Source organism: Hemicordylus capensis, chromosome 2, assembly GCF_027244095.1.
Source record: "Hemicordylus capensis ecotype Gifberg chromosome 2, rHemCap1.1.pri, whole genome shotgun sequence".
In the NCBI taxonomy this organism is placed as follows: domain Eukaryota; kingdom Metazoa; phylum Chordata; class Lepidosauria; order Squamata; family Cordylidae; genus Hemicordylus; species Hemicordylus capensis.
This window is the reverse complement of record NC_069658.1, coordinates 242,796,893-242,823,733: the sequence shown is the minus strand read 5'-3', so window position 1 is coordinate 242,823,733 and position 26,841 is coordinate 242,796,893. Positions and strand designations below refer to the sequence as shown.

The window sequence follows — 26,841 nt, the reverse complement described above, 5'->3', positions numbered from 1 at the left end:
TTTTTAAAGCAAGCCTTTTTTCTCTCTCTGTCTCACAATATAAACATTTCTGGGGTATATCCTTAGGTTGCAATCCTATGCACAAAACAGTTACTTGGGAGTAAGCCCCCATGAGTTCATTAAGGCTTAAATTGGAAACTCTATAGAATGGTTGCAATCAGGGCTGCTATCATTTAAATCATGATTTAAATCGGGGATTCTCAACGTTGCGTCTCCAGATGTTATTGGACTTCAACTCCCATAATCCCCAACCACAAACCACAGGGGCTGGGGATTATGGGAGTTAAGTCCAATAACATCTGAAGTCCAGTAACATCAGGGGCCCTAATGTTGAGAATCTCTGATTTAAATCACTTCACAGAACTCAATTTTAATTATTTAAATCACAATTTAAATCACTAGTCAATGATTCTATTTAATCATTATTTTCTAGTAAACGTACATTCTTGTTGTCTAATCTATCTATATATAATACACTTATATATAATACACTTAAGGTTGTACGTGGCATGCCCAGCCCATCTCTCCCTCCCAATACAGTGCTTTACCAATCGGAGGTAACAGAACAGCAGCCCATATTCAGGGCCCATATTGTCCCCCATGCTTTTCAACATCTACATGTGGGAGAGGTTGTCCAGGGGGATAGAGTGAGGGTTCATCAGTATGTAGAAGACATTCAGCTCTATCTCTCCTTTTCATCAAATACAGTGGTCATCCTGAATCAGTCCTTGGATGGTAGCTGTGGTTCAGTCCAGACAAGATGGAGATGCTGTTAATCAGTGTTTCATCTGTCTCATTAGGTGGTGCTCAACCCTGCTCTAGGTGGGGTTGTACTTCTCGGAAGGAGCAGGTTCGTAGCTGGGTGCTTATAGATCCATCTCTGTCACGTAAGGCTTAAATTGGCCTCAGTAGCACAAAGGACCTTTTATCTACTGAAACAATTACAGCCCGATCTGGACAGAGATAGCCTGACAACAGTTCTCCATGTGCTGGTAATTATTGTTTCAGTGCATTGTATGTGGAGCTACTTTTGAAGATGGTCTAGAGCAGTGATTCTCAAACTTGGGTCCTCAGGTGTTATTGGACTTCAACTCCCATAATCCCCAACCAAAGGCCACTGAGGCTAGGGATTATGGGAGTTGAAGTCCAATAACACCTGAGGACCCAAGTTTGAGAATCCCTGGTCTAGAGATTTCAGTTGGTACAGAACAGTTCAGCTGTTCACTGGGACCGGTTGTATTGCACCAGTGCTATCAGTTGCACTGGTTGCCAGTCTATTTCCAGGCCCAGTTCAAAGGTTTGGTGCTGATCTTTAATACCCTAAATGACTTAGAGCCAGTCTACTTGAAGGAGTGTCTTCTCCAGTACATTCCTGCCCGTTCTTTAAGATTATCTTCGGAGACTCTCCTCTGGGTGCTGTAACCCACAATGGTGTGAGGGGGACTGCCGAGGAGAGAGCCTTCTCAGTAGTGACCCTCCTTCTATGGAGTACCCTCCCTCGAGAGGTTTAGCATTTAGGTGACAAGCTTTTTCTACAACTGGCAAAGCAGAAGCTTCTTAGTTATGTAAGACTGCATCAAAATAATTACATAATAATAAATAGGATGGGAAATCTTGAAGTGTTTGTTTATTTAAAATTTATTTATTTATTTAAAATATTTGCACTCCGCCCCTCCAGTACATTACTGCTCGGGGCACAAAGCGGGATAGAGGCCACTGTACGAGACAGGATGCTGGACTAGATGGGCCTTGGGCCTGATCCAGCAGGGCTGTTCTGATGTTCTTAATTATAAAACTGTTACAATAGAAAACCAGACTAATAAAATTAACCAGATCAAACAAGTTAAAAATCCAAGCTAAAACCACAACCAGAATTAGCTTTCAAGATTTCAAATGAAATTCTTTAAAAAGCTAAAAACTAAGAATTATAAAAACAAACCTATCAGATATACATGAAGACTATTTATTTATTTATTTATTATGCATAAATTGCCATCAGTGTATGTGGCATTGTGCAGAATTAACAAATGCAATTGCAAGTCCCAGTTTGAGGGACTAATCTAAATTTAGAACGAGAGAGAGAGAGATGAGCGCTATGAACTCCTTCACACTTTGTGAAGGGTGGTAAAAGGAGATGCTCAGCTGACCTGTGTTAACTAATGTGGAAGGCAGGAAGTGTTAACATCTTCCCGTGGCCTGCTGCAGGAGGTGCACCTGCATTCGGAGCTTGCACTTTTGGCCATGGAAAATACACGAATTCGGAATTCCTCCTTTGCACTTTTGGCCATGGAAAATACACGAATTCCTCCTATGCAGATTACTCAAAAGTGCCAAAAGTCACTAATGCACATGGGTTTTTGTTGCTTCTCAGCAAGCCAGTTCTATGACAATTAAATAATATAAAAGAATTACTTTGTGCTTGTAGAATAATTCTGTTTCTTTCATGGGTAACACAGTTTTAAACCACCACCCTCGGCCCGTTTCTGGTATATCCAGATAAACAGGTTGGAATGCCACCTGATTTAGCTGCATAATTCCAGCATTAAGTATTCATAGTCATCAACAAAACAGAAATTTTTAAGGAAAAACATTGCCTTTACCTATACTGATATTATCTATCTAAATCCAGTAAACACATAGTAATTGTCTCCAGTTTTCCCTCCAATGGAGATTCTCAGATGTGATTGACTACAACTCTCAGAATCTAGGGATGTGCATGAACCTGTTCAGATGCCTTTTTACAGGCCTCCAAACAGGTTCGAACACCGGGCCGTTCGAAGGTGGTGGTGGAAATAACTTTTAAGGGTGGAGGAGGGTGCACTTACCCCCCCACCCCACACACCTCATTTCCACTGCCGGTGCTCAGTTAAAAACCGGCAGGGCAGCAGTGTATCTCCCTGCCACCCCATCCGCTCCTCGGACTGGAAGTGACCACCCTCCCCCACCCTTAAAGTTATTGCCTCTTGCCTTCGAACCCGGACCCCGTCAGATCCGTGCACATCCCTGCCAGAATCCCCAAGCAAAGCAATTGCATCTGAGGATTCTGGGAATTGTAGTCAAAAACCTCTGGGAATCCCTGTTAGAGGAAACACTGATTGTCCCTTAAGTGGACAAATGTTATCTATACATTTGTCCATTTGGCACTGGAGTTATCTGTACATTTGGTGTTGCCAAATGTTATTTATACATTTGGTGTTTGGCAGTGGAGTCCCCCAGGCTTGTGTTGGTGGGGAGCTCCTGTGACTTCCCCATTGTCATGGATGGACCACCATCTAGTTAATGTTGGACTCATGATCATGCCCCACCTCTACAGGGGTGAGGGGCCTATTAGGATGGTTTGCCTGAGAAGGTTATTGGATCCAAAAGGATTCCAAGAAGCCTTGGAATAACTTAGTGTTGATGCCCTGGTGGAGAAATGGAACAGCAAATGTACCAGGGCAGTAGACATGATCACTCCATGCCATGGAGTAATGGCGGGAGAGAGAGCACGCCCTCAACTCCTGTCTGTGGCTTCCAGCGGCATCTGGTGGGCCACTGTGCGAAACAGGATGCTGGACTAGATGAGCCTTGGGCCTGATCCAGCAGGGCTGTTCTTATGTTCACTCCTAAGCGTCCTTTGCAACCTGGCCCCTTGGCATATGGAAGATCTACGGGTGCTGAAGCGGCAAGGTAGACGACTGAAGCGCAAGTGGAGGAAGACTTGACTTGAATCTGACAGATTACAACATAGAGTGCATTTGAAGATCAAGGCTCAGGCAATACATGCGGCAAAGGAACTATTCTTTCCTGCCCTATTGCATCTGCAAGCTCATGCCAGGCGAAGTTGTTCACGGTTGTGAGAGGGCTAGTGTGTGCCCCTCCTCCCTTGAATCACAACTTAGAGCCATCAATTACCCACTGTGATAGTTGTAATGAATTCTTTGTGGATAAAATCTATCATATTCTGGCCGACTTAGATTCAGATCCCACCGTTACTGCAGTGTCTGATGCAGAGGTGTCCAACGGCTCTTCTTATGTGGTTAGGCTGGATCTGTTTCAGTTTGTGAACTCCTAAGGTTGTGGACAAGCTGATTGGAATGTTGCCGCCTACCACCTGTTATCTTGACCCTTGTCTGACTTGGCTTATACAATCAGCCAGTGGGGTTGTCATAGAAGGCATGGTAGAAATTATAAACACTTCTTTGAGGGAGGGCAGGATGCCTCCTTGTTTCAAGGAGGGAATTATTAAGAAACCTGCATTGGATTCTTCAGAGTTAAGCAACTATAGGCCTCTCTCCAACCTTCCGAACCTGGGCAAGGTAATTGAGAGGGTGGTGGCCTCCCATCTCCAAGCAGTCTTGGAGGAAACTGATAATATAGACCCATTTCAAACTGGCTTTCGGGTGAGCTGTGAGGTGGAGACTCCTTGGTTGGGCCTAATGGACGATCTCCAACTGGGAATTGACAGAGGGAGTGTGACTCAGTTGGTCCTTTTGGACCTCTTGGCAGCTTTCAATACTATCGATCATAGTATCCTTCTGGAGTGTCTGATGGGGTTGGGGGTGGGAAGCACAAGTCAATTTTTTATGAATTTTATCACATCAAAAGCTTTTTGAAAATCCAAGTATACTAAGTCAACTGGATCACATCCACATGCCTGTTGACAGTCTTAAAGAACTCTAAAAGGCAGACTCAGTGTTGTCAAAGAACAGTTAGCAATTTTGCCTTGCCTCCAACTATGCCTTCCTGTCAGAGGAAATGTTGCCACCACAGAACCAGGCTGTGGCAAGGAGAGAAGGCAAGGACTGGTAAACACCCTGGAGAGGGAAAACAGCCACATGTCACCAACCACAGTATTTCTGTTACCATTGTCATTCAGGGGTAGGTTAAGACATGGGAGGAAGAGGCCTCGTTTTCTTGAACACAGCCTGTCAAATAAATGGGCATGTTCTTAGCAAATAGAAACGTTCAATCGTGTAATCTACATAGACTGAGGACGTTTCCCTGGCTTGTTGTTTTGATTAATGGCTCAGGAATGTTGGCAATTTCAGAGACTGAGGATCACAGTGAAGCCTTGTCAGTCAGTAATGAAGGCGAATTGTCAAACAGCTTACCTGGAGAAGACCTGGATGAGTGCCTTGTCTACCCGAGAGAGCTCTGTCCACATCTCTGCATCAACACAGTGGGATCTTATAAGTGCTTCTGCTTCCCAGGATTTACTCTGCAGGATGATGGTCCCAGCTGCAGCCCAGGTGGGAAAATCTGCAGGGTGAAAAAATTGTCCAGTTTGCCGTATGTAATTACTTCATCCACTGCAAATTAAAGGGAGAAGGAGATGTGGAAAATAAAAATTTTACATTTATTTCAGTTGTGTTGGTAGCCCTCATTATGTAATCTGAGTATATCAGACATTAATCTTTCTTGTCTACTTTATTGTGGGATGTGGAAAATTCTAATTGGGGAGACTGAAATAATAGTATTCTGCCTTTTCCTTCCGCTTCATCTTTACTAGAGCTTTGGGGCTTATTAAATTCTTTGAAAATCCCTATGCAGTAACAGTGGCCCTTCATCATCATCATCATCATCATGCATGTCTACAAATCATACCTATGGCAGTTTTAAATGTCTGAGATCAGAATGGTGCTTTATATGAAGTCAGATCCATTCGTGGACAAAGTGGTTTGCTCCTGTTGCTAGGACAAAGAAGGCCATCCCTTTTAAATATACTGTAATTAGTCTCTAGGTTTACTTATGTATTGTTGATATAGCAGTGGTGACATTCTTGGACTCTGCCACCGGTGCTGTCATTTAACTGGATTCATCTGATGATGACCGTCATCGTCATCACTATCATCATCATGAATATTTTTATTTTGCTTTTCCATTAAGAAAACTCCACACAGTTGTTTAAATAGCAACTCACTATGGTAGCAACCTATCTGTACTATTTTATAATATGCCAGCAAGGACATAGAGGCTGTTCTCACAAGCCGGCAAGAGTGGGGCAGGGAAGCTGAGCCCCGGCTTGGCTGCCCATGGGAAGCTTCAGGAGCCAACCGGCTCCCTGTCTCACCTCGGCAGAAAACCTGGCTAAGAATCCAGGCTCTTAAATGAGGTTAAGGGAGCCAACACACCCTTAATCCGGTTTACAGGACCATGTCAGCGTTGGCTGCTTTCAGCCAGCACTGACAGTCAGCCACCTGTCCCTGGGGAGATCCCAGGAATGTGTTCCGACCCCTACATCTCCACACTGCCCATGGCAGCCACAGACTTTCTGGGCGCACAGTATGTGTGCCCGGACACCCCACCCAGACCGTCTGTGGGGAAGGCGAGCTTCTGCTGTCTTCCCCCCACTCGCCCTCAAGCCCTGTCATGCGATTGTGAGAAAGGGCTCATAAGTAATATATTTTTCATATGTGTAACCCTCATTGTATCACCTTCAGTGGCACAGTGGGGAAATGCTTGACTAACAAGCAGAAGGTTGCCAGTTTGAATCCCCGCTGGTAGTATATCGGGCAGCAGCGATATAGAAAGATGCTGAAAGGCATCATCTCATACTGCACGAGAGGAGGCAATGGTAAACCCCTCCTGTATTCTACCAAAGACAACCACAAGGCTCTGTGGGCGCCAGGAGTTGAAATCGATTTAACAGCACACTTTACCTTTGACCCTCATAGTATCTTAGGAACAGGTGGGCAGCTTGAATTGTACAAGATAATTTTGATTTTTGTAGGTGTATAAAAATCTCACTGATTTTTGTATACCTACATAGCAATGCCTTGCTTTGTAATCATATCCAACTGCCTCTATATTTGTATGTTTTTTCAGTGACAAGGGAAAAAACTGTTTTGCACTTGTAAACCTTCAGTATCATCAAGCCAAAGTTCAGCACTTTAAGTACCATAGTTCAACATGGAAGAGATTTAGCATGTATTTAACACTCAGTTTAACTCAATGCCATTTTAAAATGCTCATCTTTGAATGGATCGTGACTACTGTTTACCATCCAAATCTGGCAGAGGTCATAATGATAAAGGTCATGAACATATTCTGTATCCTTACAATATATCCTGGTGTTGCTATGCCTTTGATTGCATGTTTAGGATTCCAACCCATACCTCTCCAAGTTAAACATCTCAGGTTTTACAATTGAGAAAGATCGTGGCTGGAGATGAAGCAAGCTCAATAGATGCTTCATACTGAATTCAAAATCTAGAGAGGACCATGCCATTTAACCTGCTTCCCATATCCTTACAAGCTATAGATACAGAAGCTTAGATGTACTATTCAGTTGGTCATACTTGGAATAAATGTCTATGGTAGTGCTTTTGTAGAATCAATACAATTAATGTTGATATCTTTCATTTATATAAATGCATAGATTTTGAAGAAGATGGACAAAACACTACCTTAGGGGACAAAGCTCCTCTTGCTCCAGAAACCCTGAATATTCAGCCTGTGACAATCAACAATCTACATGTGGAGGAAGATACGTGTAAAGGTATGACTGATAAAAGCCACCTAATGGCACAGCGGGGAAATGACTTGAACAGCAAGCCAGAGGTTGCTGGTTCGAATCCCCACTGGTATGTTTCCCAGACTATGGGAAACACCTATATCGGGAAGCAGCGATATAGGAAGATGCTGAAAGGCATCATCTCACACTGCGCAGGAGGAGGCAATGGTAAACCCCTCCTGTAATCTACAAAAGACAACCACAGGGCTCTGTAGTCGCCAGGAATCGATACCTACTCGACGGCACACTTTACATTTACCTTTATGGCTGATAGGCTAGCTGGAGACATAAGATGGTCTACAAGCCTGAAATAAATTCCAAAGCTTCCTTGGATCTTTTCATTTCAGCACACATTACTTGCCTCCAGTATTAGCCTCAGGAGTGAGATGGATGGAATCTCAGGGTAACATGCTGAGGTGATTTGAGGTTAGCTTCTGAATTCAAGGTTGTTTCGTACTAGCTGTTTAGGCAACACAGCTGTACGTGGTAGTTTCAAATACACAGATAGGAATGAATGACACAGGCGTGTGCCCACAAAAGAAGGATGGTATATAGTGATTAAGGTTACAAAAATAGATTAAGTTCATTCACACGACCTTTTGCTGGGCTGGGGAGGGCGGGCGGATGGGGAAGGCAGGGTAGCACCTACCTTCTTCCCAGACTATTCAACGGCAAGCCCAGCCATGACTGGCACTGCCGTAAGCTGTGAGGCATTCTGGGGGCCAGGAAAATGCCTCCCAGCCACCCGATATCCCACAATGCATCATGTGACAAGTGCAGTGCATTGAGGGATTTCCCCTGTGAGCTCTGTGCACATGGATCTGTGCACTCAGCTCTGTGTCTGCTTGGGCTGAGTACCTGGATAAAAGGTCAGGTAAAATTCCCATGCTTCCTGGGGAGGCAGCACCGGGATTCGCCTCGATCCTAGCGCTTCACACGAGCATCCCTACTCTGGTAGGGCTGCTCGGGAGAACAGCCTCATTGGATTTCCCCCTGCATTTTACATCCTGGAACAATGATAGATGAAATTTAGGGGTCGAGAGCCTTGGAACTCTAAAGGCGAGTTGCTTTGCTTTGAATGTTCATAAATTTTGAAATATTGTGTTTTCCAGACAATGGTGCCTGCAAGAACAAATGTAGTACTCTGGAAGGAAAGATAGAGTGCTCCTGTCTACCTGGTTTTGCCCTCATGTCAGATGGGGTTTCTTGTGAAGGTAAGTAAATGTTCCAGTTGTTTTCGTTAAATTTAATAGACTAAAATCTCTCTCTCTTTCTCTCTCTCTCTCTCATAAGAGTAGTACAAGTCAAGAGAACTATTTTTTAATGACCTAAAAGATACTGGCGATATCCATAGCAACAAAGATAATGCCCTTCGACACATGTAAGTGTCTAGACCACTGCATACAAAAAAATAAAACTAATGCACGTACGCTGTTCTTTCACTTCTGCAAGAACCTGTGCAATGTCTTAAGTAGAAGTATGAGAACTACTACAGAACCAGAGGCATACACACTCAGCACCTATCACATTTAGCCAAACATTTCCTTTACAACCTCCCTGGTGATCAGGCCAATGCTGCGTCCACTCCTGCCCATCATTGAAGGCCTAGTGCACAAGAGACTTCACAATCTAGAAGATGCTTTAAGTGGTCATCATGGTGGCTGCCTCCATACATAGGGTGTTGGCACGCAAGATCATGCTGCAGGAATTGGATTATTTCTCAATACCGTCACAACACGTTTTAAGAAGAGTTTTGATGGCATGCAAAAGATTTCTCATTCTCATGGCAATCAGCATTAGAGATAACCACTATGAGTAGTGGTCACTGACATTTTAGGTGTATCACACATGGGAAAATATGTGTACCAGGATCTTACATAAAGTCTTAAGGTGTCACGGATAGCATTGTACAAAGCAACCTCCCATCTTCAATGTGTGATCTGTTAGCTAGCACTAAAAGTAGGAGCAAAGAGGTTTTTTCACTTCTTATTTGCTAGGGAGGACATTCATCACCCTCAAGAAAGACCTCTTGCCTCTTTATATGACACATAAAAGAAAATGTCCAAAAGTTCCAAAGAAGCTGAAGGAGAACCTAGCTGAAAACCCATAGTCTCCAGTTCCTGAATCAAGCTGGTGATTTGAGAAGATAATACAAGAACATTATAGCACTGTAACCTCAGAAACACTGTTAATTAGATAGTTCCACTGTGGAAGAAATGTTATATTATCCCAGAAGCAATTCTAATACAATTTGATTCCCCGCCCCCTCACTTTTGGCTGCAATGTGTTGATAAAGACCTGGATGAGTGCCTTATAGGTACTCAGGTACTCACAGTTGTTCTAGAAGACAATTATGTGTGAACACACTGGGATCATTCTATTGATACATTGGACAACTTCATGGACGAGAGGTCTATCATCGGCTACTAGTTAGAGGGCTAAAGGCCACCTCCAGCCTCAAAGGCAGGATGCCTCTGAGTACCAGTTGCAGGGAAGTAACAGCAGGAGAGAGGGCATGCCCTCAACTCCAGCCTGTAGCATCTGGTGGGCCACTGTGTGAAACAGGATGCTGGACTAGATGGGCCTTTGGCCTGATCCAGCAGGGCTGTTCTTATGTTCTTACTGTGTCAACCACTGTGTTATATCTATGCAGAGGGCTTTGTACTCAACATGCATAGAAAATGTGTTGGTAAGAGGATAGATGTAAACAATTCTAGCACAATTAATTTTTTCTTCATGCTATGCAATGTGTTCAGTTTCAAACATCATGTGCTATAAATCCCTCTGTCTTTGTTTAAGTCCATTAAACCATATGCCCCATTTGCTGACTTGTTCTTGCACTATGTAGCTTTTGCCCTAGCAAAACGTTCTCAAAATCTACTTAGCCGTAAATGTTCATAGCTATGATGACTTTTACTCTAGTGGAGAATACAGTTAAAATGGGTCATACCCACACTACCAGTAGGCAGGAAGTTTGGGGCAGCCTGCCACAGATTTGTGGTATGTGCCCCTTGTGCCCAGCTAGCAAATTCCAGTGCCCAGAATGTTAAAATATATTGAGTAACAACAGTTTTAGATTTTATGTATCCAATCTAGTGTTTCAATTGTGCACAATGCCAAGATGAAGAGAGACTAGTGGGGTGTTTTTTTTGAAGTGAAATATAAAAATTCAAGGTGGCTGACTTGTCCATTGAGTTTCAGTGCGACTACTTTGAGTAACTTTCCACATCATATCAACCACTGTGTTTAAAGAATACATATTTATACCCAATTATCTATAACTTTCATTTTCCTACATTTTCCTATAACTTTGCAACCTTTGTAGGTGCTGGAATTATGTCTGCAATGCATTCTCAGCTATTTTGTCCTTGTGATGGAGTGGAAGTAGCTTCGATGCAACGAGATCAGGTAGAGAGGAGATTCTTGGGGATGGAGGGCAGGGGATGGACAGGCTACCTTTGTTCCTGGAACATCCTTCGGGGACTGGAAGCATCCTTCTTTCTTTTGATTGGTGTTAAAGCTGCATGCAGGGGCTTCGATAAATTCCTGGAGGACAGGTCTATCAGTGGCTACTAGATTTGATGGCTACAGGCCACCTCCAGCCTCAGAGGCAAGATGCCTCTAAATACCAGTTGCAGGGGAGCAATAGCAGGAGAAAGGTCATGCCCTCATCTCTTGCCTATGGGTTTCTCAGAGGCATCTGGTGGGCCGCTGTGGGAAACAGGATGCTGGACTAGATGGGCCTTGGGCCTGATCCGGTAGGACTGTTCTTACGTTCTTATTCTAGGAAGGTTGTGAAGGCCATTTGCAGGGGCTTGAACCTTGCTAACTGGGAAGGAAGCACCTTAAAAGAGATGGTTATTTTGTATTTAGCAGGCGGAGGGCAGATACATGTCTTAAAAATGCCTTGATAAACTACAATGGGTTCAAAGGAGGACAAGAAAGATGAAGTGTGGTCTGGAAACCAAGTCTTTGAAGAAATGGTTGAAGGATCTTGGTATGTTTTAGATGGGAGAAGAGAAAACTGAGGGAAGTTATGGTAGCCATCTTCAGAAATCTGAAGCACTATCAAATAGAGGGAGTGGACTTGTTCTCTGTTGCTTCTGATGGCAGAACTAGAACCAAATGGTTTAAGTTTATAAGAAAGCAGATTTAGGATGGACATTTGGAAGAACTTTTCAACTGTCACTACTTTGAGCATTTTTTTAAACGTGGCATAATATATATCTTTAATCACACACACCCCACCCTTCTTACGCCACCTCGCCCTAACAACATTTTTGGCCTTGTTTTTGGAAGGAGAAGAACCGGGTATGTGAACTGCAAGGAGAAAATGATCTTCTCCTTCAAGATCTGGTGACTTTTGAGGAGGTGTCTGTGCATTTCAGTGAGGAGGAGTGGGCTCTGCTGGATCGGGACCAAAGAGCGCTGCACAAGGAAGTCATGGAGGAGAATTTTGCAATCGTGGCCTCACTGAGTAAGACTCCCTCTTTTTCCTTTTGTTGACAACGTCTATTTTGAAATTACAATTGTGAAAGGGGTTTTTTTTTGTGCGCGGGGGGGGGGGGCTGTTGTGTTCTTGCATCTCACATCCTGCCAAATTTGCATGCTGCTGTGGGTGTGGCTTGGCCCCTTGGTATTAATTGACAATTTCGATTCTACCTGGAAGCGTCTTGTTAAAACAAAATCCCAATTTTATGGGTTTTCACTGGATATGCTTATTAGTTTGGGTTATGATTGTGCTAGGAAGTCTATTAAAAAACGTATTTCTGACACTGATTTACAGTTAGAAGTTGCCAAAATCCCAAAAGGTGTTTACCTTGGAGATCAGCTTTTAAATACAAAACCTGCTGCATACTTAAATAATATTTCTTTTTCCAAGTTCAGACGGGCGCTATCTTTAGCTCGATTAAATGTGCTCCCTACAGTGGTGCTCCAAGGGAGGTTTAGGGGGGTTCCTTACGCATCCCGACTTTGCCCTTGTGGGTGAGGCAATATTGAGACTACTGAACATGCTATTTTACATTGTGACCTCTACAAGAATGACCGATCAACACTTATCTTGCCGTATCTTGTGATGTTTCCTGGTTATCCAGATGAGTCACTCTTAAAAATTTTATTGTCAAATTTTAATCATAAATACACCAATACAGTGGCTAAGTTTTGTTATATTTTATGCAAATTAAGTTCTGTTGTGTGTGATAATGCTTCTGGTCAATGACCGAAATAAAGTATGTTCTGTTCTGTGGGTGTGGCGCCGACTGGGGACTCCTGAGCTGTCGGGAGGCTGCAGCAAGAGCAGGGGCTCTGCTGGCTCTGCTTGCCTCCCCCCATTCACCTCCCCATAGCTCCTGAGCTGGGAGCTTCCTGAGAACGAAGGTGTGCAGGTGCCCTGATGGAGACACCGGGCATGTGTGCCTCTCATGGCCCGCCTGCTCCGAGGCAAGCAGAGGGGCTCCGGATCCCGGGCAGTGGCGAGCAGGAGCACCGCTTGCTTCCCCCGACACTCACCCAGGCTCCAGAGCCCCTTTGCTTCCGTCGGGGCCGGGAGCAGGCCAAGAATGAGAGTGCACATGTGCCCTGTGTCTCCCATCGGGACACATGCACATCCTCATCCTCGGGGACACTCCCGACTGCAGCGGAGGCAGAAGGTCTTGGGAGGTGGGGGGAGGTGAGCAGCACTTCCACAGAAGCAGCACTGCAGCAGCCACCCGGGAGCCAGGGCGGGTGGCGTCACACCCACAGCAGTGCGCTGCTGCATCACCGTCCCTGCTGCACACCCGCTCACAGGAGGTGGAAAGCTGGGTGGAGAAGGCACTGGGAGCTGGCCTGGTAGCTTGTGGTAGCAAGCATGAATCATCCCCTTTCCTAAGCAGAGTCTGCCATGGTTTGCATTTGAATGGGAGGCGTGTGAGCACTGTAAGATATTCCCCTTAAGGGATGGGGCAGCTCTGGGAAGAGCAGAAGGTCCCAAGTTCCCTCCCTGGCAGCATCTCCAAGATAGGGCTGAGAGAGAGTCCTGCCTGCAACCTTGGAGAAGCCGCTGCCAGTCTGTGTAGACAATCCTGAGCTAGATGGACCAATGGTCTGACTCTGTATAAGGCAGCTTTCTATGTTCCTGATAATTTAGTTTAATTAAATCCGTTTTGATTTAATTCAATATATTTACTTAACTAATAATATTAAATATTAATTTAATAATCGATGCCCTAAATTTGGGGCCTAAAAATCGACCTCGCCCCCCCCCCACCAAGTCACAGCCCATTGGTTTGGTTTCAGCCCACCGGGGCATTTGAGTTGTGCACCCTGATAGACAATACTGAGCTAGATGGACCAAGGGTCTGACTTGGTATAAGGTAGTTTCCTATGTTCTTAAGCCTAGCACCTGAGAGAACAGCTGGCTAGTAAAGATACTTCATCTTCAGAGAGCCTGATAGTTCAGTGGTTAACTGGCCCACAAAAGTGTGGAGGACCAGACTGAAGACTCTGTGTCTTGAGGCAGCAGACAAGGCTGGGACCCAGGGCTGTAGTGGGATGCCTGCAGCAGAACCCTTGGAGGAGGAGTCCCAGCATTCCAAGGCTACCTGCCTGACCAATCATCAAAGGCCAGTGAAGGTGGGGGGAGTCCATTTTATTTTGAGACTTGTGTCCCCCAAAGGTATTTCGTGAGTGAGTATTACTGGGGTGGAGAAAGGGAATCTGGACTAGCATTTCTATAGTGATCAGGACTAAAATCCAGCCTAATTAGTCAAACCCTTTAAACTTATTTGTTTTCTGTGTGTTAAGTTTTAAACTATATCGTTTTGAATTGAGCAGTTTAAATACATGTTTAATTATTCCTTTATTAAACAGTTCTTTGTTGTTACACTGAGATTTGATACTGCTGAAGTATGGCACCATGCCTATATGGTATGGTACCATATATGCTTATGCCCTGGGGTATACATACCATAATGAAATCTCCTTTGTCTCTGAGGAGGCTCTGTCTGAGAGATCAGACCATTGATGATCCAGGGTATCGAGCTAAAACCATCTTCTAAACATACCCAGGGTTAACAATGTGCCCTGGCTTCTAGGTGGCAGGGGCATACTTAAGAACATAAGAACAGCACTGATGGATCAGGCCCAAGGCCTATCTAGTCCGGAATCTTGTTTCACACAGTGGCCCACCAGATGCCTCTGGGAAGCCCACAGGCAAGAGGCGAAGGCATGCCTGCCTTCTTGCTGTTGTTCCCCTGCAACTGGTATTGATGCCTCTGAGGCTGGAGGTGGCCTATACCCACTAACTAGTAGCCATTGATAGACCTGTCCTCCATGAGTTTGTCTAAGCCCCTTTTTAAAGCCATCCAAGCTAGTGGCCATCACCGCATCCTATGGCAGAGAATTCCATAGGTCAATTATGTACTGTGTTCTCACATCAGGACTTGACAAGTTTTCTTAATTATGTGCTTGTGTTCTCACAAATTAATCATGTGCTTGTGTTTTCACATCAGGACTTGACAAATTTTCTTTGGATCTAGGAGCCAGCCCCACAGTTTATGAGCCAGACCATGGACACTTGACAAAATTACCTGATGCTGAAGATGGAGAAGGTAGATGGTGTTCTCTCTGTCCTCTTTACAAGTAACATACTTGGAACAGAAACAGGGCTGCCCGGGACAAAGAAAGTATCCGGCGAGGCTGGCTGTCCTTACCTCCAAGGGCGGGGTGGTGAGGGGGCCCAAGGCGACAGGGACGGGTGGTGGCCGGGAAGAAGCAGAGGAAAGACTGCTAACGGGCAGGGACTTGGCTCCAGTGGAGGAGGAGCAGAGCCCAGAAAAGGCTGAAGGGGAGGCGTGGGAGGATAACAGCAGCACGCCTCCCAAAGGGAGGGGGTCTGAGCAGGAGGAGGGAGAAGGGGGAGAGGCATTAATTATTAGTAGTATCTCTTGTTTACACAGTCAGACAGGTGGTATTGACTGGTTTGTTTTAACCAGACATCGAGTCCTTCCCAAGAACCTGGGATGGCTGACTTTTATTGTTCTTGTAGTTATGATAGATATCGTCGCAGAATATAGGCTGTTCCCAGTAAAGTTGCTTTTTGTAATTGGCTGATGGTGATTTCTGTGGCCCCTATGGTGATTGGTATTATTTCTGTGGCCCTATAACTCGACCACAGTTAAATTCCTAGGCGTCATGGCTCCTGTCCCTGGTGCCTGAGATCTGTCAAAGCCTGTCTTACATCCTGATACATATAGGGGACCTCTGCTGAGCCACTGTTAGTGGCAGAGCATGTGCTTTGAACATAGGTCCCAAGGGCGATTCTCGGCATCCCTACAAATGGCTGGGAACGGAGCCTTTTTAAGACTCTGAGGCCTGGGAGCAGAGGGCTGTAACAGCTCTTAAACTGGGTAGCAGGCTGGCCTTAGAGCTACTCCCTTCCTTACACCCATGGGCACTGAGCACCTAGGCCATGGGCGGGGGCCATGTTTAGAATTAGGCAAACTAGACACAGACCAGCAATCCTCAAACCAAGGGGTGGTTTATTTGAACCAAGGGAGAAGGGCCTGGCTTTAAAAGGAGTGAGGGGGAAAGAGAGGTTAACACCACCACACAACCAAACCAAAAGACACTAACTAGCCTAACCTCCCAGCTTCTTACAGCTTACTCCAGGAGTAGAAATCACTGTTGGTTGAGTCTCCAACTCTTCCTAAGCAGACTGACTCCTCCGACTTTGAGTTGGACTTCTCTGGGATACAGGCACTCCTGGGGGCAGCGCCCAGCCAATCCCTGCAAATCTGGGCAAGGCATCCAAGGCTTTGCTTGCAACTTTTGCTAAACAAACTGGAAGGGACTTCAGAATATAAGAACCAGGGCTCCACACTCAGTGAGTGCAAGGTCTCTGTTACAAGGGCCTCCTGCACTGCTCACTGCATTCTGTGTCAATGTGGGGTTTGTTTCTTAGTCATAATCATTTCAGAAACCATCTCTACTGACATCAGAATCAACAGTATGTTAAGAATTTATTATGAAATGCAAGATAAGAATCTTCATAGTTTTCAGAAAACTGATGTAAAATTTGAAGCTATAGCCCAAACCTATCCAAAGTCAACATGCTCTTTGGCATCCTCTGTGCTTTTGTGGGAATATTAGAAAATGGACATTTCAGCGTTGTTGAATGTGGTGGTTCCATTCTGTATCAATGAGAATCAGTTTATTGCTGTGTAACACCTATGGAATAAAACTCCACCCATCAGCCAAAGCAGCAGGACAACCAAGGAACCCTTGAGGAACCCAAAGAACCCTTGGGAGGAGAGCTGGTCTTTTGGTAGCAAGCATGACTTGTCCCATTAGCTAAGCAGGGTCCACCCTGTTTGCATTTGAAGGGGAGACCACATGTGAGCACTGTAAGATATTCCCCTTAAGGGATGGGGCCGCTCTGGGAAGAGCAGAAGGTCCCAAGTTCCCTCCCTGGCAGCATCTCCAAGATAGGGCTGAGAGAGATTCCTGCCTGCAACCTTGGCGAAGTCGCTGCCAGTCTGTGAAGACAATACTGACCTAGATAGACTAATGGTCTGACTCAGTATATGGCAGCTTTCTATGTTCCTAGCCCAATAGATCCAGAAAAGACTAAGCACAGATAGTGTTTGTGGCTCTTGAGAGGCCTGCTTGAACCTTGCCAGTACTCCTGTTGCCCAACACATCACAGGCAGAGGCAGTTGCTGGTTAAGATGTTGCCAAGCAGGATCTTCCAGAGGGGTAGCTGGGCAGCTGCAAATCCAACAAAGAGTTTTGTGACCCCTTAAGGACTAATCAATTTACTGTGGCAGAAGTGTTCACCAACTAGAGTCCCCTTCACCACGAACAGAGTCTGCCAGAAGTAATTGGAGGCAGCGCTGATTCCCAAGTTATATTGGACTTTCTAGCCTGGCATGTTTACACCTCACAGCAAACGTGTGGGGCAGGATGGGATGGAAGGGCTAGCTGTTCTTGTTGCTAAGTTGTTGAAACTGTTGACCCTACTTAGTTTGGGGTGGGGGAGGGAGGCAGTTATGATTTTTGTTGTGTAGTGGTTAGAGTGCTGGGCTAGGACCAGGGAGACCCGAGTTCAAATCCCCATTCAGCCATGATACTTGCTGGGTGACTCTGGGCCAGTCACTTCTCTCTCAGCCTAACCTACTTCACAGGGTTGTTGTGAGGAGAAACCTAAGTATATAGTCACTGCTCTGGGCTCCTTGGAGGAAGAGCGGGATATAAAATATAATAATTATAATATAGTATAATATTCAGCCATCCCAGGTCCTTGGGAAGGACTCGATGTCTGCATAAAACAAACCAGTCAATAACACCTGTCTGACTGTGTAAACAAGAAATAATAATAATTAATAATTGTGGTAATAGCTGATTCCACTTCCAATTGATGATGCAGCTGCCAGCCACTATGTATGTTTCTAAGGTATGTTTACATCAGTTAGTTCATGGCAAAATGGCATTACTACTCCATAGCGTAGGAGAGCTTTTTCTGGTGATTTTTCTCATTTTTAAGTTGGCATATTGACTATAAGCAATTCTCCCACCAGGACCTCTTAATTACACAAAGATAAAATACGCTCACACACACACACACACACACACACACACACACACACACACACACCCCGCTGCCCCAAGAAAAGAGGCCGCCTTGGGCCCATCACATGTCCAGGCCCCCTCAGCTGCTGCTCCCACAGTGGCCCAGCTTATGACAAGAGCCAGACTGTCACAACATTCTACTGCACCGCGGCTGGCGAATCTTAGCAAGCTGGGCCGCAGTGGCTACTGTAGGCTTAGTGGGGCTGCCTGAGAGGGGGGCGAGTGGGAGGGGGCCCTGGGAGAAGAGGCAGCAAGTGAGGGTGTGTGTGTGGATGGCTGTGGCGGTGGCCGAACATGGGCTTCTGACAGTGTCATTACACCACTAAAATGGAGAATGCAGGGAAACGCCAAATACGACCATAACTCTGGGTCCTGGAGTTATGTTTTAACTGATCACTTTTGGTGCCTTGAGTGAAAAGGATCGATCTGATCATTTCCCAGTACCACCCTTTGGGTGGAACCCCCTTCATTTGTGAGGCCCAGGGGCAATTACTCTGTCACCAAAAAAAAAAAAAAGGTCTTGGCTGTGACCGAGAGATTCCTGTCTGAAACCTTGGCTAGCTGCTGCTAATGGTAGTGAACAAAACTGAGCTGGATGGACGAATGGATCAGTTTGGCTTGTGAAGAAAGTTAGGCTGGGAGAGAGGGAATCCCTCAGTTATCAGCTGATCCCAGGTCCCATGGTCCCAGTCCAATGCTTCCAGTTAATGCCAGTCAACAGAGCCGCTGAATACCTGGAAGGGATTGTCCTCCTTCTAGGTCCTTGTTATTTTCCCATTATCAGAACAGTTAACTGGAGGTGGTTGATCTGCAGTTCGTTTTTCTCCCCCATCCTCTTACCAATTGTTTTTTCCTCTTCATTCCAGTCATTGACAGGCAGAAGATTAAGAACAAGGAAAATCCCCATGGAGGATTGATGGAAGGTGGCATGTGTATAAAGAGGGGAAAGCTGAGAACAAAAGCTGGAACAGAACAGAAAAGGAGGAATGGATCTGCTGCTTCCCAGCATGATGATTGCCATGAATTCAGAATCCAAGAAATAGTGGACACTGGGACAAAAAGAAATCTGTGCCCGGCTTACAAGGAAAGCTTTACTGTTGAATCCAACCGTAAGCCTCAATGGAAAAGGCATACAGAGAAAAAACCACATAAATGCTTGGAGTGTGGGAAGAACTTCAGACAAAGTGGCATACTTGCTATACATCAAAGAAGTCACACTGGAGAGAAACCATATAGATGCTTGCAGTGCGGAAAAAGCTTCAGTATGATTACAAACCTCACTGTTCATCAAAGGATTCATACAGGGGAGAAACCATATAAGTGCTTGGAGTGTGGAAAGAGCTTCCGTCGAACTGATTCCCTTGTGATACACCACAGAACTCACACAGGGGAGAAACCATATGATTGTTTTCAGTGTGGAAAGAGCTTTAATGCAAGCACAAATCTCACTAAACATCAAAGAATTCACACAAGTGAAACAGCAAATAGTTGCAGTGAAAATAATACACACCTCATCTCACATGAAAGGATTCACACAGGGGAGAAACCATATAAGTGTTTGGAGTGCGGAAAGAGTTTCACTCGAAGTGGAACTCTTATTATACATCAAAGGATTCACACAGGAGAGAAACCATACAGATGCTTGGAGTGTGGAAAGAGCTTTAATCAAAGTGGATATCTTGCTTTACATCACAGGTTTCACACAGGGGAGAAACCATATAAATGCTTGGAGTGCGGAAAGAGCTTTGCTCAAGCTCACTACCTCGGTTTACATCAAAGAATGCACACAGGGGAGAAACCATATACATGCATACAGTGTGGGAAATGCTTTAGAGATAATGGAAAACTTATTATACATCAAAGGATCCACACAGGAGAGAAACCATATATATGCTTGCAGTGTGGAAAGAGCTTCAGGGTGAGTGGATATCTTACTATACATAAACGAAGCCACTCCGGGGAGAAACCATATGGATGCGTGGAGTGTGGAAAGAGATTTGGCCACAGGCATCATCTTAGAGTCCATCAAAGAATGCACACTGGGGAGAAACCGTATAATTGCTTTGAGTGTGGAAAGAGCTTCTATCAATCTCAATCCCTTACTTCACATCAAAGAATTCATACCGGGGAGAAACCCTATGAATGCCTGGAGTGTGGAAAGAGCTTCAGGCAATCTAGTTCCCTTACTTCACATCAAAGAATTCACACAGGGGAGAAACCATATACATGCTTGGAGTGTGGAAAGACCTTCATAGACAAGTCAGGTCTAAGTTCACATCAAAGGACCCACACAGGAGAGAAACCATATGAATGCTTGGAGTGTGGAAAGAGCTTCAGTCGAAGTGACACTCTTATCACGCATCGCAGAATTCATACAGGAGAGAAACCATATGGTTGTTGGCAGTGCGGGAAGAGCTTTCGCGCAAGCAGAGACCTTAATAGACATCAAAGAATTCATATGAGGGAAATACCAAATAAATGCAAGGATAGTGGAAATAATCCACACATCATTTCACAATGAAAGATTCACATGGAGAGAAACCATATGAATGCTTGGAGTGTGGAAAGAGCTTTAGGGAGAGTGGATATCTTACTGTCAATGAACCCACTCCAGGGAGAAACCATATGGATGCTTGTAGTGCAGAAAGAGCTTCAGCTACAGTCAACCTCTTAGAATTCATCAAATAATGTACACTGGGGGGAAACCATATAATTGCTTTGAGTGTGGAAAGAGCTATTCGTCTCATTCCCTTACCTCACATCAAATAATGCACACCGGGAAGAAACCCTGTGAATGCTTGGATTGTAGAAAGGGCTTCAGAGGGGGAGCATTTCATCAAAGCACTCTCACTGGAGAAAAACCATATAAATGCATGAACTGTGAGAAGTCCTTCTGCTGTAGGTACCTCCTTATCTCACATCAAAGAACCCACTCGGGTGATTTAAAATGAATTCCAAGAAAAGAGCCACAATCTGTTATGGCAAAAGCCATGTAGAATCATGTGACACCTTAAAAACCTACCTTTTATCTTGACATGAGTTTTTATGGGATGCAGTTGAAGAAAGAAGAGCCTTGCTTATGCAAGCCAGTGCTTCACTGCACAGTTCAAGCTCAATGCTTCAGTACTGATCCCGCCCCCTTCTCTCTCAATGTGGTGTGGAGCAGCAACATCATCCACTGAGACCCTTCCTGCCACGCATTTCATGAACCTTTCGTTTTTTGATGTTTTTAAGAAGACTTTGCAAGAGAGAGTGCACAGCTTCCCCTTTTTCTTTTTAAAATAAAGGGTGTGAAATCAAGAAAGGCAGTTGTCCACCCTCTATTAAAGACTGATGGGCTGTTACTCCATTTAGTGCTTATCATCTTACATCATGATGGCTCTGTGGTCCTCGAGTACCATCTGGTCCTCTTGTTTTGGATACATTTCAGCTGTACAGCCTGAAGGTATGGACAAGATCCTCAGTAGTGTCACAGTAAAGTAAAGGTAAAGTTGTGCTGTCAAGTCAGTGTTGACTCCTGGCGACCATAGAGCCCTGTGGTTGTCTTTGGTAAAATACAGGAGGGGTTTACCATTGCCATCTCCCACATAGTATGAAGTGCCTTTCAGCACCTTCCTATATCACAGCTTCCCGATATAGGGAAACACCTAGTCCACATAGTCAGGGAAACATACCAGCGGGGATTCGAACCAGCAACCTCTTGCTCCCAAGGCAAGTTACTTCCCCACTGCGCCATTAGGTGGCTCACAGTAGCCTCATGTATTCTTGCCGTGTGCCCATCTTGCCTAGTAAAAGCTAACAAAGGGAGGACTGGCAAGTGTCTTGATGTGGTTATTAATGCCTCATTGGTGCAGGGGAAGGTGTAGACGGTTCTCAGAACTAATGCTGAAGAAGGCTTCTCTAGATGACTCCAGACTGGAAAGTTGTTAGCCGGGTTCTTCTCTTCTCTCTTTCGGCAAGGTGATAGAACCAGTGGCTCCTGTCCTGTGGCTGTGTCATCAAACCTTAAGATAACTTGTCTCAGCTCACTGATGCATGGAAGTAGGGATGCTCTGCAAATGCTGTCCACAGTTCCAGCAGCATTTAATGAGTGGCACGAAAAGCACCAGCCAGGATGAACAGGCCAGGCTACATTTTGAATTCTGTTAGGGCAAGTGGCTTCAACACTTTGTGTTTCCTCGGATGGCTCTCTTTCCATTGTGTGAATGTGCTCTTGCTTGGTTTCCCCAGGAATGATGATGAAAAATTTCTTCTCTCACCACAGGCATGAGGCTTTCCTCTATTGTGCCTTGGATTGTTTCATGTGCTGCCCCTTCTTCACATGTGTATAAAGTCTGCATTGGGCCAGCGATGGACTGGTTGTGATGTTGTAGACGATATCCTGCCATTCCTGCCTCTCGTGTAACCCATGACCTCAGTATCTTCACTGGTAGATGAGCAAGCTTTAGCAAAACCTGCTCAGTGCTATGTGGCCCACCTCAATATCTTCCTGCTTTCTCCACCTGGAAATAAGCTCCACACCGTGGAGAAAGGGCTCCTGAGTTTCTTGATCTCTCCTGGGCTGACAGAAACTTGGATACCTGGAAGAGACAGAGGCCTCAATTTCCTATTGAATAGAAAAGTGACAGCCACCCCAGCTAACTTAATCTTGATTGGAGGAGAGTGACCTTCACCTCCTGACCGCCTGTGTGGGCAGCTTAAAAAAGGAGGATTGAATGAATGATAGAAGTTGGGTTTTTTTCTGTCTAAAGCTGGACTAAAGACTTGGATAAAATTCTGCTTGTAAGCTCTCCTTTAGACTCTTTATTAGGAAATAAATACGTTTTTGCTATCTTCTTTTTATGCCTCTACACTTTCCTCTGTCACTGCTGATCATCGTTCCTTCTACTTCAATAAATATATTCTTCTAAATGGTTTTACTGAGCTGGGTGAGCATGTTTTGAGTGCACTGAGAAAAAAGTTCTCTCTGCTGGTTAGTCATACTACTTGACTTAGAGAACCAGAGAGGAGAACCCATCAAGACCTCACTCTGGGGAGAAAAAGGAGGTGGATGGGGCCAGCATCTCCAAACTCAAATCCAAAGAGCCACAGGTCCTCTTTGCTGTGCCGTTGGTTGGTGTCGCTGAAGAAGGTGGTGGCAGTGACCCAGGTGGTAGGACCCATGAGTAACTTTGGGGCAGAAACTTTTTTAAAAGCCCAAGAGCTGATCCCCAAGTTTCTCCACACCATCCATCCCTTTCTGTGAGGCTCTGCCCCACCAGGATAAGTAAGAAAGCATTAGATAAAGAACTTTGGCTTATGCTGGGAACTGGCCTGGCTGAAAGGCCTGTTTGAGAAAGTATCTTTGGTCAAGAAGAGGCTGAGACCTAGAAAGCAATCTCTTAAACTGCTTAAAGTATGCTTCTGTGTCCTGCTTGCCGAGCAGCCTACAAAAACAAGTAAGACCCAATAGCTAGGTTACATCTGGGCCACCAGAGAGGAGCCTGCCGGCAGCAAAGGGACATAGGCCAAGCCACAAAGGGTATTTCCAAGAAGTAAGAGACAAAAAGTGAAAGTGACAGTCGAGTAGAAAACTGCCCATCTGTGTGACCCAGGAGGACAACGGAGAGGATGTGACAGACCTCAGAATATCATGAGAGTCCAGATGGATATCACAGTCCAAAGGAGAAGGGGACCACCCAGACGCTGAGAAGGTACATGCCAGATGTCTGATGGCTGCAGCCAAGATAAAAGGGAAGAACCTGAAAGGTGAACTCAAAGCAGAGACCAGAAGCCTGCTTGAAAAGCAATAGCCAGAAGGAGACCATCAGGATCTGCACACACTGCCCAGTCTCTGCCCAGTTTGGGGTATAAAAGATAGCCAGACTGTGACTGGGGACCTTCAGCCTCCATCGAAACTCAGAGTGTACCTGTGGGCGCCCTTCCTTGCTGTACGCCCTTCACTCTGCATGTCGGTGGACCTAGCTAGCTCGCACTCCGGCCAAAGTCCTGACCTAGCTAAGTAGGTATCAGTAGATAGGTTGCTATTTTATTAATATCATGAAAGCTTGATGTATTTTGAATATGCCACCCAGTGGTCTTGCTTTATTGCTGTGTTAATAGTAATTGCAATAGGAATTATTGTTTGCCTTGCCAAAATTGTGTGTGTTCTGTTGGGTGCAGAAGCACCTCAGCCAACAGGCTTAAGCAGGTGGGGTGGTTCAGAGACACTCCATTTGTCTGTATCCAATAAACCATAAGTATTTTATATTCTACAATAGTCTCCTTGAATCTCTTAATTATACCCAATTTATCTGTGCAAAGGTATTGGTTTGGGTCTGTTTTTAAATGTTCTGGGAATATAAGCACCTTCCTTAGTAGCACTTCATTTGTAGACAGGGACTTAGTATGATCAATCTTTGACCAGAGACAGGGCCATAAGTGCAGGTGAATTTGGTCAGAAGCCCCTTGCCTGCACCTGGCATACGTACAGAACTAAACAAGTCTTCTTACGTTCCCCTTGAATCTGGCTATCAGGAAGAGAAATCCCAAGTATATTCCCAATTTGAGCATATGTATGTGCATGTGACACACATGTAACATGCGTGTGGCATGCATGTAAAAAATACCTACTATTGATGGTTGATCCATTGATACCAAGCTTAATGAAGTTGAGATGTTGCGAGTTATATATTCTCATCTTTCTGTCTTTGTTCTGGTGGCTAAAATCCCTGCTTCTCCAAGTAGTCCACACACTATATCTGACATTTTGGGAGGTGCTGGATACATCTGACCAAATTAGGGAGCACATGCAGTGCCTCAGACTATTGGTGAGACACTGAAGCTATTCTCACTACCTCGGGAGCCTCGCCCGATTTCTCCTGGTCAGCTGCCACGGGAGCCACGCTGCTCCTGGCAGCAAACTACCAAAAGTACCCTGCCTCTTAAACTAGGTTAGCGGAGCAAGTGCTCCACTAACCCTGTTTTGTTGATCGTGTGCTGCCGCAGCATGACTCCATGCTGCGGCAACACATGAGACCCCTGCCGAGAGGCTAAAGCAAGCTCCTGGCCCCAGGGATCTCTCCAGAATGACCCACGTGCTTGCGCGTGGCATCCTGGAACTTCCGGGGGCCAATTGGCCCCCCTCCCATCCCTGCCACTCCTGCTGGCTCCATGACGGAGACGACAATTGTGTAGGACAGCTCCTTGCCCGTGTGCGGGGAGAACGCTCTCCCTGCACTAACCCTAACGGTGCTTCACACCAATCGTGTGAAGTGCCTCTCTATCACCTTTTGAGGTCAGTTGAGTTTGCAAGCGGGAAATAAAATTTAAGTTTACAAAGAGAAAGAGAACTTAGTTTTCTACCCCAAGTGACTTAACATTGGTCTAGGACAGAAAATTCCCCACTGGAAATAGTCCATGCAGTTTGGAGTGGTTTTCCTCCAAGTTGACCTGAGCATTAGGCTGGGGTGGAAATTACCCCAATGGAAACGGTGCTTGTGTCATTTATGCCATTATGACTGTCCTTTCTTCAGGCATCATCTGGTTCTCTTGTGTAGGAAACACTTTGCAGCCTGAGGACAAAATCTTTAATACTGTTGGGCTAACCCATCTGCTCTTGACCCATGCCCATTTTGGCTAGTAATTGCTGCCCAAGGGAGGATGGGCTGATGGATGGATGGGGTTATTAACACCTCATTGGGGGAGGGGAAGATGGCAACAGCTCTCAAAGAGGACTAACTTGTAAACTGTCTAACTGATTTGAACCAAATTTGCTACAGCTGTAGGGACACATAGGGACACCTCAGTGGCATAGTTTGTGGTGTCATCCACCCCAATTCAAGATTTATTTATTAATTAAGAGATTTAATATACCGCTCAATCCACAGACTCAGGACAGTGTACAGACAAGAACAGTATCTGAGATTTTATTTATTTTTATTTATGGACATTTGAGGCACAAGTAGGAACCGATCTGGATCAAATTTGGTACAGTTGTAAAGACACATAGGGACACCTGGAAGGCATAGTATCTGATGATGTTATCCACCCCAATTCAAGCTGGTGGACAGATGGACATTTGAGGCACAAGTGGACTAACTTGTGAACTGCCTAACCAATTTGCCCAAATTTAGTCCAGTTGTAGGGATAGTGGAAAGAAAGTAGGCAGATTAGTTCTTACCAGAACTACAGTGTGGTAACTGCAGTGTGAGAAGAGTGTGTGGTAGTGCCTCAACTACAGGGGCTCTTGGATGATATGGATTCACTTGACCCATTTCAGTCTGGCTTCCCCCCCAAGTTTTGGATCCAAACAGAGATGATTCCCAATGGGTAACAAAAGGTAGCAAGTGCTTCCTCCCCCAATAATTCCTGCTTCCCCAACTACCAGACTGGAACTTTACTGCCAGATGATGCAGTCATAGTGTATTACGGCTTTATAGGTTGAATTAATTATTTTAAATGGCCTGCGTTTAAAAAAACTTCCTTCACTTATTCCTCTACTCCGGAAGAAACCGTCGAAGCCAGGTAGGTGGGAGACTCCTCCAGCCTCCCAAGACCCAGGCTAACCCCTTAGCTTCCTTCTGGGTCAGAAACTGAGTTGCAGGGTCACCTCCCCTGCAGATTTCTGCTGGTTTGCTACTGACCCATCTCCCTACCTAATTGTCTTATTGCCACATGATATTTGGCACACATTGCAATTCGGTCACTTCGCACAAGGAAACATGGGGCAAATAATAAATGACTGTAGTGAGTCC

The 26,841-nt window shown here is 45.1% G+C and overlaps 1 protein-coding gene across 4 annotated transcripts in view; it reads left to right on the top strand.

The window, feature by feature from the left end:
• LOC128347455 (zinc finger protein 260-like) overlaps nucleotides 1-24,363 on the top strand; it is a 32,715-nt gene extending 8,352 nt beyond the window's left edge. Inside the window, exons 3-9 of one of the 4 annotated variants that reach the window (XM_053302159.1) lie at nucleotides 5,013-5,231; nucleotides 7,361-7,480; nucleotides 8,608-8,709; nucleotides 10,821-10,903; nucleotides 11,795-11,972; nucleotides 15,016-15,087; nucleotides 18,973-24,363. In XM_053302159.1, coding sequence (XP_053158134.1) covers nucleotides 5,013-5,231; nucleotides 7,361-7,480; nucleotides 8,608-8,709; nucleotides 10,821-10,903; nucleotides 11,795-11,972; nucleotides 15,016-15,087; nucleotides 18,973-20,627 — 2,429 coding nt within the window. In that variant the 3' untranslated portion in view covers nucleotides 20,628-24,363. Of the gene's footprint in view, nucleotides 1-5,012; nucleotides 5,232-7,360; nucleotides 7,481-8,607; nucleotides 8,877-10,820; nucleotides 10,904-11,794; nucleotides 11,973-14,988; nucleotides 15,088-18,972 lie in introns of those variants that run through there. The other 3 variants (XM_053302157.1, XM_053302158.1, XM_053302161.1) reach the window with 3 other exon arrangements.
• Nucleotides 24,364-26,841: the final 2,478 nt, after the last annotated feature.